The 13,083-nt window shown below is 50.5% G+C and overlaps 2 protein-coding genes and 1 long non-coding RNA gene across 3 annotated transcripts in view; 2 read left to right on the forward strand and 1 right to left on the reverse strand.

Moving 5' to 3' along the window:
• fen1 (flap structure-specific endonuclease 1) overlaps positions 1 to 13,083 on the reverse strand; it is a 210,552-nt gene that overhangs the window by 57,820 nt on the left and 139,649 nt on the right. The gene's annotated exons all lie outside the window — the stretch shown is intronic.
• The window catches only part of bmp6 (bone morphogenetic protein 6), a 26,995-nt gene continuing 13,912 nt past the window's right edge, over positions 1 to 13,083 (forward strand). The window contains exon 1 of the mRNA XM_029146788.3: positions 1 to 1,098. Coding sequence (XP_029002621.1) covers positions 690 to 1,098 — 409 coding nt within the window. The 5' untranslated portion in view covers positions 1 to 689. The remainder of the gene's footprint in view (positions 1,099 to 13,083) is intronic.
• On the forward strand, positions 8,401 to 10,776 carry LOC121202163 (uncharacterized). Its single transcript, XR_005897551.1, has 2 exons — positions 8,401 to 8,998; positions 10,499 to 10,776. It is a non-coding gene; the product is annotated as an uncharacterized LOC121202163 (long non-coding RNA).

Consider the following 13,083-nt stretch of genomic DNA (forward strand, 5'->3'; position numbering starts at 1 on the left):
TCGGAACGTCGTTAGAACAGACGGTCGTTGTGAGCAGCGACCAAGATATAGAAATATGGAAGCGTTGTCCTGGAAGCCCGAAGAGCTCCACCTCTGGATGAGTGCGCACGGAGAGGGAGGTTTCTGGACGCGCGCGCACACACGCAGGGCTCGCGTCCACGCACGCACACGCATATTATTGCCTGCAACCTGCTCATTCCTGTTAGAATCTCATACGCAGCCCGCGGGACTAAGTGGCCGTCGCTGAGACTGTTTAACTCCAGAAGGGCGGTTTTGGTCCGAGCGCAGGTGTGGGAATCCTATATTTCGGGGAATTGGCGCAGTCGTCTGCATGAAATGGCGTCTTTTCGTGGAGTTATTATGGTTTTATTGGCGAACTTGTTATCAAAGAGTGTATTTTGACCGACTTCGCGCACAATAAAGTTCACATGGTGCACTTTATCCCGAAGCACCGGGACACGCTACGGGAGTCAGAAATGAGAGCGGGACCGACACTGTTGTGCGCGTTTAGCTTTAAGGACTGTTTCAAATGGCTTGACGCACTCTTCACACTGCGTGTTCGCGTTTGATCCGCGGTCGCGACAGATCACCGCGCGCTCGGACGGACTTTGGTCCCCCCTTACGCACGCGCTGCTCTTGGATAGGCGACTCGAGGACAGACCCGCTCGGGACCATAGCTGGACAACACCATGCCCGGCCGCTGGCTTGCCTTGGTCGGATTGTGGTGGAGCGCTTATTACTGCGCGTTCCCGGCCGCGGGAAGCAATTACTCACTGGACGGGAACAACGACGTGCACCCGGGTTTCATGCACCGGCGGCTGCGGACGCACGAGAAGAGGGAGATGCAGAAGGAGATCCTGTCCATCCTCGGGCTACCGCACAGACCGAGGCCGCATCTGTCACACGGAAAGTACAACTCGGCTCCGCTTTTTATGCTGGACTTGTACAACACCATGTCAGGAGAGGAGAAGAGCCCGGTGGAAGGCATGGCCGACCGGTACCAGTCCATGCGGACAACCCAGAGCCCCCCTCTGACCACAAACCAAGAAACTGCTTTTCTAAATGATGCGGATATGGTCATGAGCTTCGTCAATTTAGGTAAGTTACACGTTTCTTTGTCGTCCTTGACAAGTTCACGTGCGCAAAAGAGAGTCTCTTTTCATTTTTCCCTTGTTTTATAACTTTGAATGGTGGAAAGTTGTCGAAGGTGGGACGTGAACAGGTGTTAAGGTGAACAAGGCTGAAATGGAAACTTGTGACGCGAACAAATTACTGAAAAAAAAGTAATGTGGACATTTTGAAGCTCGGGTTCGGGCGTTTGTTTTTTCAGCTTCTCGCCGCGGACCTGTGCGCAACAGCTGGGGGTCATATTTAGCCCACGCTTTTAATTCAGCCACATTTTAATTTACCACTCCATCACCGGACATCATAGGACCTGACAGGCTCATTGTACGAGCCGCGCAGGGGTCAAATGCCTCCCTCGCATCCTCTGCGGCTCAGAAAGAGCGATGAGGTCTGTATTGTTTCGGGGTAATTTATTGCTACACGTCCCCTCTCCGGGTAGATTGGCCCTCCTCGGCTCATTTAAAGGACCGAGATTCTGTGGTCACTCCTGCTGTGCAATCTACTCACTGATTTATGTGTTCGCGGGAAAAATAAACCGATATCCCCAACAAAACATCAACCACCGCCGCTGGTATTTGTATATAAGAGGCTGTTCCTGCCGCTGACCCCTGGCGCAGCCACTTGCGGCTTCTGCGCGTAAATTGCGTCGCATTGTTTTTGTTACCCAAGCAGATTTGTCTCTAATTAGCCCCAGCGATGATAAAAAGAGCCACTTTAATCACAACTTGTCGGGATCGTGAAAGCCCCAAGCCCTTCCTTCCATTAGTAGCTCATGTCTGTGCTGGGAGACTCTAAACAGAGCGCCCGAAGATAAACAGAGGCGCAGCCAGACACCGGATTGCGAGGAAGCTTAAATATGGACTCGGGCAGTTTCATGGGATCAACGTGGAAGTGTCACAGCTGAGGGAAGTAGGCTGTTGGTTTTATGGAGGCGACCCGGGAGGAAGTGCCTTGAATATTTTAGCCCTCACCTTTATAAAGCATTTAATACCACACACGAAGGGGGGGGGGATACGTTGGAGCGCCCAGGCTATAAAATGCACCTTTACTCATGGGTCCTCCGAGCATTCGTGCTGAAACACGCAGTGATGAAAAACAGATATCCAGATAGGAGGAGGCAGCCGCGTCGTGTCGGATGTCGGAGCGCCTCTGTGGCCTGGTGTGTGGGAGTGCGACGGTGGCTGCGCGGCGTTTGCGCGTCTGCGGTTCTGGTCCTCCTGCGCCGCTTCAATTTAGACTCCTCTGCTGCTGCACATCTGGCTCTCCGCTTTGATTAATCACGTCCTGTGCATGTCTTTCCCTCGGATCTCTGCGGTGACCGGGGGATTAGGTTGCCATCTCCTCCAGTCGTACACAGAGTCCGAACTGTCCTGGAGGAGGGACGGCTTCCTCCGCGAATGTGATTGTAATTAATGTTGGACAGGCCAAGGCTTTCCATCTGCTTTGCAAATAAGGCCTTGCACGACTACCGTGTGTCATCGCCATCCGATTAGTTTTTAATGCGTCTCCGAGTCTATCTGAGGGGTTTGTGTGGAAGCTACAGTAGAAAGAGGCCCGAGACGCTCCTGGGTGGTCCTCTTTGTTGCGAAACTGGACGAACAATCTGGCTATCACGTGTGGCCGAAGCCAAACTACAAATTAGCATCAAGACAAATGAAAGGAAGGAAAGTGAAGGAGCTAAACAATTTGAAGCGTTTAGAAAAAACACGAGGCTGTTGCAGCTGAAATCCAAAGCAGATTTATTCGCTGAAACGCACCTTCTCGTCTCAAGCGGCGCGTGACGCGTCCTGGTTGTAATCTGATTTAAAGGTGCGCTCACCTGTTTGCGTTAACAGGTCCTCCTTGTGCGCGGATGAAAGGAGCACGGGTTTGAAAGTGACCCATGGCAAATAAAACGGTGACAGTGATTTAAGCGTCGGCGCAAACCTGATGTCTTTCGCAGCCAGCTGCGGCAGAAGCGCAGATAGAGAGCTCATTCTCCGACGGTGCTCCCACGGGGCCGCTGACAGATTTAAGAGCCTCTGCGTCACAACCATTCTCAAGTGCGCACTCCGCCGAACCGTGTGCACATGCGACGCGCACAGATGATTAATGAAGACCTCTCGTTCAGTCATCCGTTCTCCTTAGCATGTTCAAAATGACCCCATTGCAAAAAAAAAAAAAAAAAAAACAAAGCGGGGGAGCAAGCGGGCGGAAACCTTCAGGTTGGAGAGGCGGGGGCATATTTTCCAGCTCCTTTTTCATCTTCATTCCTAGAATAGCATCTCCATCACTATTTGCCTTACGGACGTCCTGTTTTCCACTAAGTTCTGGTGAAGTGCCACAGTGTCCTGTGTGACTCAGCCCTGAACACAACACGGAGGTGATGGCCAGTACCGTATTCATATTTGAGGAAAGCAACAGGTCAGTGTTCACTTAATGAGATTGATAATAATGATGATGTTGATGATGATGATGATGATTATGATGACATTTTGTGGGCTATAATGGAGAGAAACCCAGTTCATATTGAGTTTGGACCCCCTCACGGTTACACTGATTGGAGGTTGCACAGAAGTGGATCTGGTTTCGGGGGTAGAAGCAGGTCCCGTGTCGTCTCTGTTGCTCGTTTGCTACAAGTCCTTCTTTCCAAAGGGAAGGTCCCGCAGTCATCCAGTTGATTCTGCTGCACTCCTCCTCTCCCTCTAAGTGACTGTACCTGATTACCGTTTGGGCTCCTCTCGCTGTCAGCGGCTGTTTCCACGGGCTTCGGCTTTCATAGGCCTCCGGTGCTTTTCACTTGCATTGGCGCTTGGCTTGTTTGATATCTGTGACATCTGATATACCTTTTAAGCCCGTTCCAATGTCTGGAAAATTGAATCATACATTCCTCCTCTAGCTCGAATATTATAAAAGTATTGCGTGTTTTCATGCACTTGTTGCACTCTGCTGCGATGGCCCTCGTCTCCTTGGGTTCCTTCCTCGTGCACACTCCTCTGCATCCTGTGCACGGCCCCGGCTGAGCGGCCCCCGGACCCCTTCACCTAAGTCAGAGGCCGAACTCTCCAGCGACTGGCCTCCCACAGGCAGGGAGCTTTAAGAAGTGGCTTTTCAGGGGATTAGCTGGGTCCAGACAACCCCGGGCTTACGCTCAAGGCGAGCTGCCCTCATTAAACTGTTGTTTTGCTTGTCTTATGATGCCTGGCTGCATTTCTCGGGGGCCTAAGCCCAGGTAAGCCGCCTGCTTCGCGTTGAAACGTGGCTTCGATCAAAAGAGTCAATTGTTTGATGCAGAAGAGAGCTTTGAAAAAAAAAAAACCCGCCTTGAAACACTTCCTGCAAAGCCCCGGAGACCAGCACAGAAGACCACCCATCACTTCACCTCAGCTTTTGAGCATACTGTAAACAGTATTAGCCCGAAGTTGAGCGAGGAATTCGAGATATGCTGCAGCGGAATGAAGGATCTTTCCTCAGACATAAACTTGGCGGACGAGACCTTCCTGTAATGGTGAGAAAAATTATATTAACAAACTACAAACCCTCTGTTTGTTTTCGTCTGTTTACAGTATCAGATATTTCACTGCCGCTACAAGCACACTTGAACTTGTAGCGATGTCCAAGAGCGGCCCAAGATATGGAGATAACTCTGCTTACTGAGTTACAGTACGTTCGAGTGCTTCCTCTCGCTGGTGTTTGGATTGTATTGGTTGTCAGGCTCTCTGGCAAAACATACAGCCGCCTCTAGAAACAAACAGCCGAGGAGGCAACATCTCCGGTGGAGCAGACTACGGCTTTTCCAGTTCCACTTTGTCTCCACCATGAAGAATGAGGTGTTGCGGGGCGTCTCTATTGTCTGTCGGAGCCCTTGGAGGGAGTGGGGTAACAGGGTTTTTCCTGTGTGTGTGTGTGCGTGTGTGTGTGTGTGTGTGTGTGTGTGTGTGTGTGTGTGTGTGTGTGTGTGTGTGTGTGTGTGTGTGTGTGTGTGTGTGTGTGTGTGTGTGTGGACGGACACACGCACGCTCACGCTCGAGGTCACGTGACCCCCTCAGGTCAGCAGATAACCCTTCATAAGCGCATAAGCGAGCCTCACGTTTACACTTGAAGTCATCTCTGACACACACACACACACACACACACACACACACACACACACCCTCACTCACCCCCGACGCTATCGCTCCCCTCTCTCGCCATAACTCTCGGACTTGACGAGATGGCAGCTGAGATTGGAGCTAAGTGCAGAGATAACACTCCCTGCTGTGTTTTCACCCACCCCCACCCCCCCTCCCCCTCGTTTCATCTCCTGTCCACTCTGGTGTCTTCATCGGACATTCCAGCTCCGGAGCGATAGCGTCCCGGGACGGTGGAGGAGTGCGGCGAGATAAGCCGGGCGATGTGCGGCAGGCTCCTGGCAGGTAACAGCCCACGGAGCCGAGCAGATAACCCCTGGTGGAACATCTGATTAGGGCATTTATCACCTCTGGCTGCAGGCGTGGAGGAATTTGCTGTGTTTGCTCTGCCGTGCCTCCACATCTGTTGTTTTTCCTTCTCCGTGTCGCCTTTGCGTGTTTCTGTCCCTTTTGTTTTGCCCGTGCCTTCACGTGGTCGCAGTATTTCATCCGGCTGCGACGGCTCGCGTTTCCAGCGCCGGCCCAGAAGAAGCCGCAGAGAGAACCGCGACCGCACGCAGTGCAGCCAGAGGCAGCTGATCACAAACAGGTTGACGTGTAAACAGTCCCGTAAGCACACGGCTTATTAATCTACGCCTGTTTAGGCTCCATTGGTTGTAGTATTGGTTTCCAGCGCTTAAAGACAGAAAGGGCATCTGTGTAGGATCGATTTCAGTGGAGACAGGACTTTGTGTCTCGTGGTGCCTTTTGTGAAGGAGTTGATTGTTGACTAAGTTTTGAAAAACTTTGTATACGGAGAAAATGTAATTGAATGCATCGTTGTGCCCAGCGTATCTGCGTCTGTGTGTGTGTGTGCGCGTGTGTGTGTGTGTGTGTGTGTGTGTGTGTGTGTGTGTGTGTGTGTGTGTATTTAATGTTGCTCAGCTCTCTTCTGCTAAAAGCTCCATAAACCTGTCAGCCATCGTCGGGTGCGCGGCCGTCCACGTCGTCCTCCAGCAGGAGTTATCGGCCGTGTGTGTGTGTGTGTGTGTGTGTGTGTGTGTGCGCCTGCGTGAGGCCGTGTTTGTATATCTCAAGTGTGTATATGTGAAAGATGAGAGCAAAGAGCACAGATGCAAACAAGCGTCTCTTTTGTTTTGATTTGTGTGTTTCCTGTGGATTTAGTTTTTTTGGGGGTCTTTTTTCGACTACCGTCGTCGCCAGAACTTTCCCCCGTCGAGAACCGGGTCTCAGCTACAACCGAAGCCTGGTTAGTTCCTACAGTGAAGGTGGCACAGTCAACAAGACGTATTTCATAGCCAACGCTGGAATTCGCGCTCAGCCCCGGTGCTGAAAAAGGCTGTGGACGGCTGAACCCTGTGCTCGCTGACCTCCATCCATTATCATAATGACCCGTCGTTGCTCCGCCCCAGAGGCTTCTTCTGTTGCCAGGGATGGCTGTGGTTGACAGGCACGGCGTGAATGTCACTGAAGACATTCCAAATGTCAAAGTCTCTGAGTCCCGAGGGCCTGCAGGGATTTATCTCAAGTCAATAAGAGGGAGGAATGAGCTACAAAAGCCAAACAAGATGAGGGAATTCTGGCCTATATGACTGGTCTCCGCAATTAGCGGTTATTTCATAGGCAGGAGCAATAGAAATATGACATGTGAGCATCTCCTTTAAGCTGTTTGTTGCAGTGGTCCGATCCAAACCAGCAGATGTGTTCATTTCCTGGGAACATCTGAGCCCATGTCTTTCCTAAATGCTGGTGTTGCTAGTGAAGCTGCAGCCCACTGCCCCTCAGTGGGTTCTCTTAAGAGGACGTGCCTGAAACAACAAGCCCAGGTCCGCAGGCAGAAAGAAGGGAGCCCCGCGTGAGCGCCCACACCCCCCACGCCCCCCGACGCCCCCCACGCCCCCCGACCCTCCTGAGCCGGTCGCCTCCCTTTTAACCACGCTGCCACTGACAAATTTACGAGCTCCAGGCTGACCCGCGGGGTGACTTTCCAAACACGAAGCTGACAGGAAAACAGTCGGAGACGGGAGGGATGGAGGGAGGCAGAGAGGAAGAGAGGAACGAGGAGAAGCGGAGTGAGAGGAAGACCGAGAGACGTTATAGGGTCGCCGCAAGAGGCCCGACCCCTTGGAAACGACAGACGAGGGACAGTCAGGGTAGATGGAAATGGGACACGTCCAGTCGTGGTGGACTTGTCTCCCAGTGAGACCACACATAAAAACCATAAGGCTTTCTGGATTAAAGGATCTTATCGCTAAGGATGTGCAGGGGAAACTCTGCCCAGTCCTTCCTCCTCCACGGACACGTTCCACACCTCCAAAGGCCTGGATACCTTATCTGACCGCCAGTCTGAACGTCCAGGATGAAACAGGAAGGGGCCCATTTTTCAGTCCTGTACGTCCGTGCTGCGTTTCCCATCGTCTGTCCTTGTTATCTCATAGTCTGTTTTTAACCCACGTTTAACTCTATTATAACAAATGCAAATCGATATGCTGCTATATCAGTGGGATTTTCTGCTGTAACTGTTGGATGCTGTTCATTAAACCCTGAACTATGATGGAAACATAAAAAACAGGAGACAATACAATTTATATTAAGGTATATTCATGAACATATAAACACTTTAGTGTGTTTGTGCTATGTAGGTTGATATATCGTCCTACTAAGATTTAACGCCATTTTAAAATGAAATCTGATCATAGGCAAATAACAGACAACATGCTCTCGCTGATTGTTGTGACAAATACATGAATTTCCGACTTAGTAAAACATATAAAAACTTTATCCTGTAAGGTCAAACATTGTTAGACTTTCACCGCTTTGCAGTAATATTGTGTTGACATTGTTGACAGATGTATTATTAGAGTTATTGAACATTATTGCTCGGGCTTTCCTCAAGGCCCAGCGTCCAGGTATCCGGTTCCCAGCGCCGCTGTTGGAGCCCGTGTGGGGAAACAAGCAGAGGGTCTTAACGCACGAGACGAGCCGCGCGCGACTGATTCATTCGCTCCGCTTCCAACGCGCTGCTCTGAGTGTGGACTTTCCAGACAAGGCTCAAGTCTCTTCGAGAGAGAGAGAGAGGGGGGGGGGGTACAGTAGAGGGGGACGGAGAAAGAGGTGTTCACAGAAGGGGGGGGGGGGGGGGGGGGGGGGGGGGGGGTCGCGCAGACCGAGCTGGCCCGCTACCTTGTGACTGTGGAATGCAAAGCCACTAATATTTTGACCTCCGTCCTGGAAACGGCTGCGTTTACCTTTTTCAAAGATATTTTTCCCTTATTTATCGGATCCCTCAGGAGAGATCCATCTCCCGGCCCTGACGCCGGCTTCCTCCTCTACATCTGAGACCGGACCGGCGGAGCCCAGACGCGCGCTTGCACGCGCGCGCACGCTCACACATGCGCACCTGCTGCCCCGGAGCGGACGCTGGGCGCAGATCGCTATAGCAGGCGTCTCTGACGGGAACGGGTACGTGAGGAAGAAGCGGACACGGAAACGGGATTCCCGACGACCACCGCCCTTATTGACGCGGCATGAATGAAACGAGTCCTCCCAAAAACCTCCCCGTCGCGAACCGCGGGAGCGCACGTGCGCTCACGGGGCGTCCACGCGGCCGAGGTAGCCGTTAGTGAGCGGGGCGGCACCGCGAGCAGCCGTCGTCGGTCGCATAAATCGCAGAGCAAATGGAGCCGAACATCAAGGACGCAGAGTCTTTCTGGAGCGAGGAACAAGAGCTTCTTTTCCCCTAATAATCGGACCTCTTTGCCGCGGTCAGTGAATTCCACCAATAAATATGGACTTTAATTGTATGTTCGAAAACGCATTACGAGTCCACCTGTTGTCCAACATTTGGGTTTTCCATCGGTAAGATTTGCAGCAGCACATGCTTCTTTTTGAAGACCCTCCCGTGTTGGCCCGGCCGATGTTTTCCCTCCGTATCCCATGGCAACCAGAGGACAACAGACCCCGATCATCTGACCCAACTCCAAACAGCGTGTTTTTTTTTTTTTTTGATTGAATTGAGAGATTGATGACCGCGGTTCGGGGTTGTTGTTCTCAGTCGCATGCGTTGCACCGCGCCGCTGTTTGGTGCCGCCGGTTCTGTTTACGCGCGCAGTGTTTGGCCGTGTTTATTTTCTCGACCGTGTCTAAACGAAACAGCCGCGAGATTTTTTTTTCTGCCAACAATATGTTGGAGGAGGGAACAAGATGAATGCACGGAACCCAAGCAGGAGGGAAGAAGAAGATGGCTGAGGGAATAACCTTCCTTGATCTAAAGCGCTTGGGAACCTGCTTGTTCTGATCCATAAAGCCCCTCGAGCTCTAAGAGGTGTGACGTCACAGTAATTGAGCGGCTTCATCTGAGTGCGGGACTCCTCCGTCCACTCCGCCGTCTGACCTGCTGGGGCAGCTGCTCTAGTGTAGATGTACATTTTTATTAACGTCCCATAAAACGAGGAACAGGACCCTCACGCTCCGTGCTGTTTATTTTCCAGCTCATTTCTGTCCTGACTCGGTGGAACGTCTTTATAAATACGCGAGAGATGTTGACAGCTCACTGGCACGAGCTGGTGTTCAATAAAACATACGAGGGGCTTTACGGGAACTCACGTCTGGCCATTAAAGTCAATTACTATTTGTCTTTGGCCATTTCTACCTATAAGTATTTGGACAAAACCATGGGCTGCATAAAGACTGATTACATACATGAGGGCAAAGGTTGAATTTCCACATGCACTTGTACAGATGAGGTTCTGTTCATCTTTCTAGGACTCCCAGACTGTAATTGCCAAACTTGAGTCTTAACAAATTCGTCACTTAAATTTAAATTACATTTTTTAAGATCTGGACAACACCATTTGGTGCAAATCAAAGCTTTTACAGTGAGAATATAACATAATAAACAAAGTAGCATTCACATGCTTTTGTTGTTTAATGTCCCGAGCAGCTGAGTGAATAGTTTCGCATTCTAATCCCGTGTAATAGTGCTTGACAAGATAATAACAAAATGGTCCAGTAGCGCACAGGTATGACTTATCACGCAGCTTGGAGTCCGACTGCAGACTCAGCAGAGAGCCGACGACGGCCGCTGTCAGTCTGCAGATGGAAAATACTGATATCACACGGTCCAGCAGCCACAGCTAGGATGTCTATCTGTTAGCAAACCCCAGAGGAGGCGCAATTACAGCAAAAATCTGACTGCACACGAATGCACACACACACACACACACACACACAGTAACAATAATGTAGCTACTTTGTGGTTTTAGATGCGTCAAATGCGTTTTCAAGGACTACATGGAGGATGAACCATGCGATGCTACGGTTCCAATGGGCCGTTTGTTCCTGGGAATGCCTGTCCAGTGTGGTCATCATGTAGTGTAACCTGTGGGGAAGAGGAGCATGGATGACTGCGTGTGCATCTGCCAACTGAGTCGTGCAGCCTGAATTAGTCCGGGACTTTATTAATGCTTGTGTTGTTAATGTAGATATGTTATCGTATTGATACTTGCGTTAAGACAAACACTGAGCTGTCTGATCTCACTCACACAGTGTCCTGTGTGTCTCTTTGTTCTTTGGATTGACATTCACATTTGTATGACATGTCCAGGTATGTGTGTGTGTGCGCGTGCGTGCGTGCGTGCGTGCGTGCGTGTGTGTGTGTGTGGCTCCTTCCAGTGGCCCTTGGCTGGTCCTGTGGTGCTCAGTATGTCGGCTTTGATGCTGGGTCAGGGGAGGAGATCAGAGCACCGAACAAGTCTCCAAAGACACACACACACACACACACACACACACACACACACACACACACACACACACACACACACACACACACACACACACACACACACACACACACACCTTCGCGTAGATGATGACTCCCAGCGGGCTCCAACCTCCTTCGCCCTCACGTACCTCGACTGTGGGAGCTTTTCTGCCTGGTTGTAAGCAGCCAGAGTCGTCAGCAGAAGGCGTTAACAGCTTCTGTTGGCAGCTGAGCGTAATGGCAGAACCTCAGGCAGCTCACACCGCTCAGTGTGTGTGTGTGTTTATCTGCTTTAGTGAAAAATGTACATCTGTCTCCAAGTACAATCTGAACCCCAGACATGCTGTTATTTTGGCATAAAGACGTCCACTTAATGAGATGTTTTTCTTTTCAAATGAAATATTGGCGATCGGCAAAGAAGAAGTGGGGTTTTATCAACTTCAGCCGTTTCCAGAGAAAGTCGACCTGATGGGCCAAACCATTAATTAGATGGGACTTTGGAGGAATTAACGATAAATGGGAGATGTGGAAGTTTCGGACGTATCTTCAGAAACCGTCAAGTCTGAGAGAGAAACCAGACAGATTATGGGCTGTAATTACATAAACACAGATGGATTTTTCTCATGCCTCGGACATCCAGAACATTTTTTCATTGGTTTAACCGTCCGCGAAGTCTTTAGCAACGCTGACAGATTCTTGGTGTGCGCAAATTTAACTGACGTTTATTTGTGAAAATGTTTATCCTTCACCCACTTTGCCTCCCCTTCAGTGTGGTGCATTATGGGTCGGAGGAAACAATAAATTACAGGTTTAATTAGAAAGCGGAGACTTTTATGAGCATCTAGTTTTGTTTCACAAATGCTGGTTATTGAGGAGATACTGCAGACAGAACCTCAGCTGAGGTCAGAGATCTGGTTTTATGCTTTTGTCTTCACTCAGCTTCAAGCAGTGTGACGCCCTCTGTCTTTAAGTCTGTGACCTGGATGAGAAAGGATACAACGTTCGGAATTCAAGACGTGGCGTGTGCTGTTTTTTTTTAATTTCCCTCCAGAGGCTCTGGTCATCAGCCGCTGTCATGTTGGCTTTTGTCTCCTCGTCTCTCTTCTCGTCCACCTGTTTGTCCGCTCCGCTGCTGCCGCTGCTGCAGGTTTCCCGCGCTCGTCTTGCTTTTCCCTTCCCTTCCCTCGTCCTCCGTGCATTAATGCGTCCGGTATCGTACGGATGCGCGTGGAAGCGAGCGGCTCCGCGGGTGTTTTTGTGCGTCTGTATGTGGGTCACTGTCATACATACAGCAGCAGGGGCAGGACAGCTGAGACAGATGTTGCGCAGGTGGAAATCAGAGAGCAGCTCCTATCAAAGCGTCCAAGTGAATCTGCAATCTCTCTCTCTCTCTCTCTCTCTCTCTCTCTCTCTCCCTCTTTCCCTCTCTCTCTTTGGTCTCAAAGTTTGTCTTTCGTCATCTGGTCTAGTCATCTTCGGACCGAGGCCCTCCTGGTCCCGTGTTTCTACTCCTTCCTTTTAATCACCCACAGTGTTTAGAGGAATCGCCAGAGAAAGTCTCCGCTTTCTCCAGGTTTTCACCTTAACCCTTAAATGGAACAAATACCAAACACTGATGTAATGACTCATTATGTTGCTCCTTATTAAACTACTTGAGTCCAGTAATGAAAACTGAGCCATAAAATACGCCCACGTATTGGTGTTCACACATTTATGACCCATAAACACTTTTCCTGTAGTTTCCATTGTGCACCGCTGCTCTGATTATCGTAATCACTCTCTCCCCATCTTTGGAATCACTCCGCGTGATTTCCTCCCCGCGTCATCCAAACCTGACTCTTTCCCTTTTGCGTGTTCCTGTCTCCGAGCTCCCATCACGGTAGATTAGCCCAGAGGTTAAGCTCTTCCCTGTACATGTCGTGCGAGCGCTCGCCTTTGATTCTGATGCGAGGACTCTGCGGATTCCAATTGAATTTCAAGCTGAGACCGCGTTCCCAGGCTGCTTCGCAAGACGACAGCGACGTGAGATGCGAGACGTTGGCTGCTCTCAGTGTTTTAGTCCTTCTTTAGTTCTGGCTAGAAGAGACT

The sequence above is a fragment of the Betta splendens genome, chromosome 4 (assembly GCF_900634795.4).
Source record: "Betta splendens chromosome 4, fBetSpl5.4, whole genome shotgun sequence".
NCBI lineage: Eukaryota > Metazoa > Chordata > Actinopteri > Anabantiformes > Osphronemidae > Betta > Betta splendens.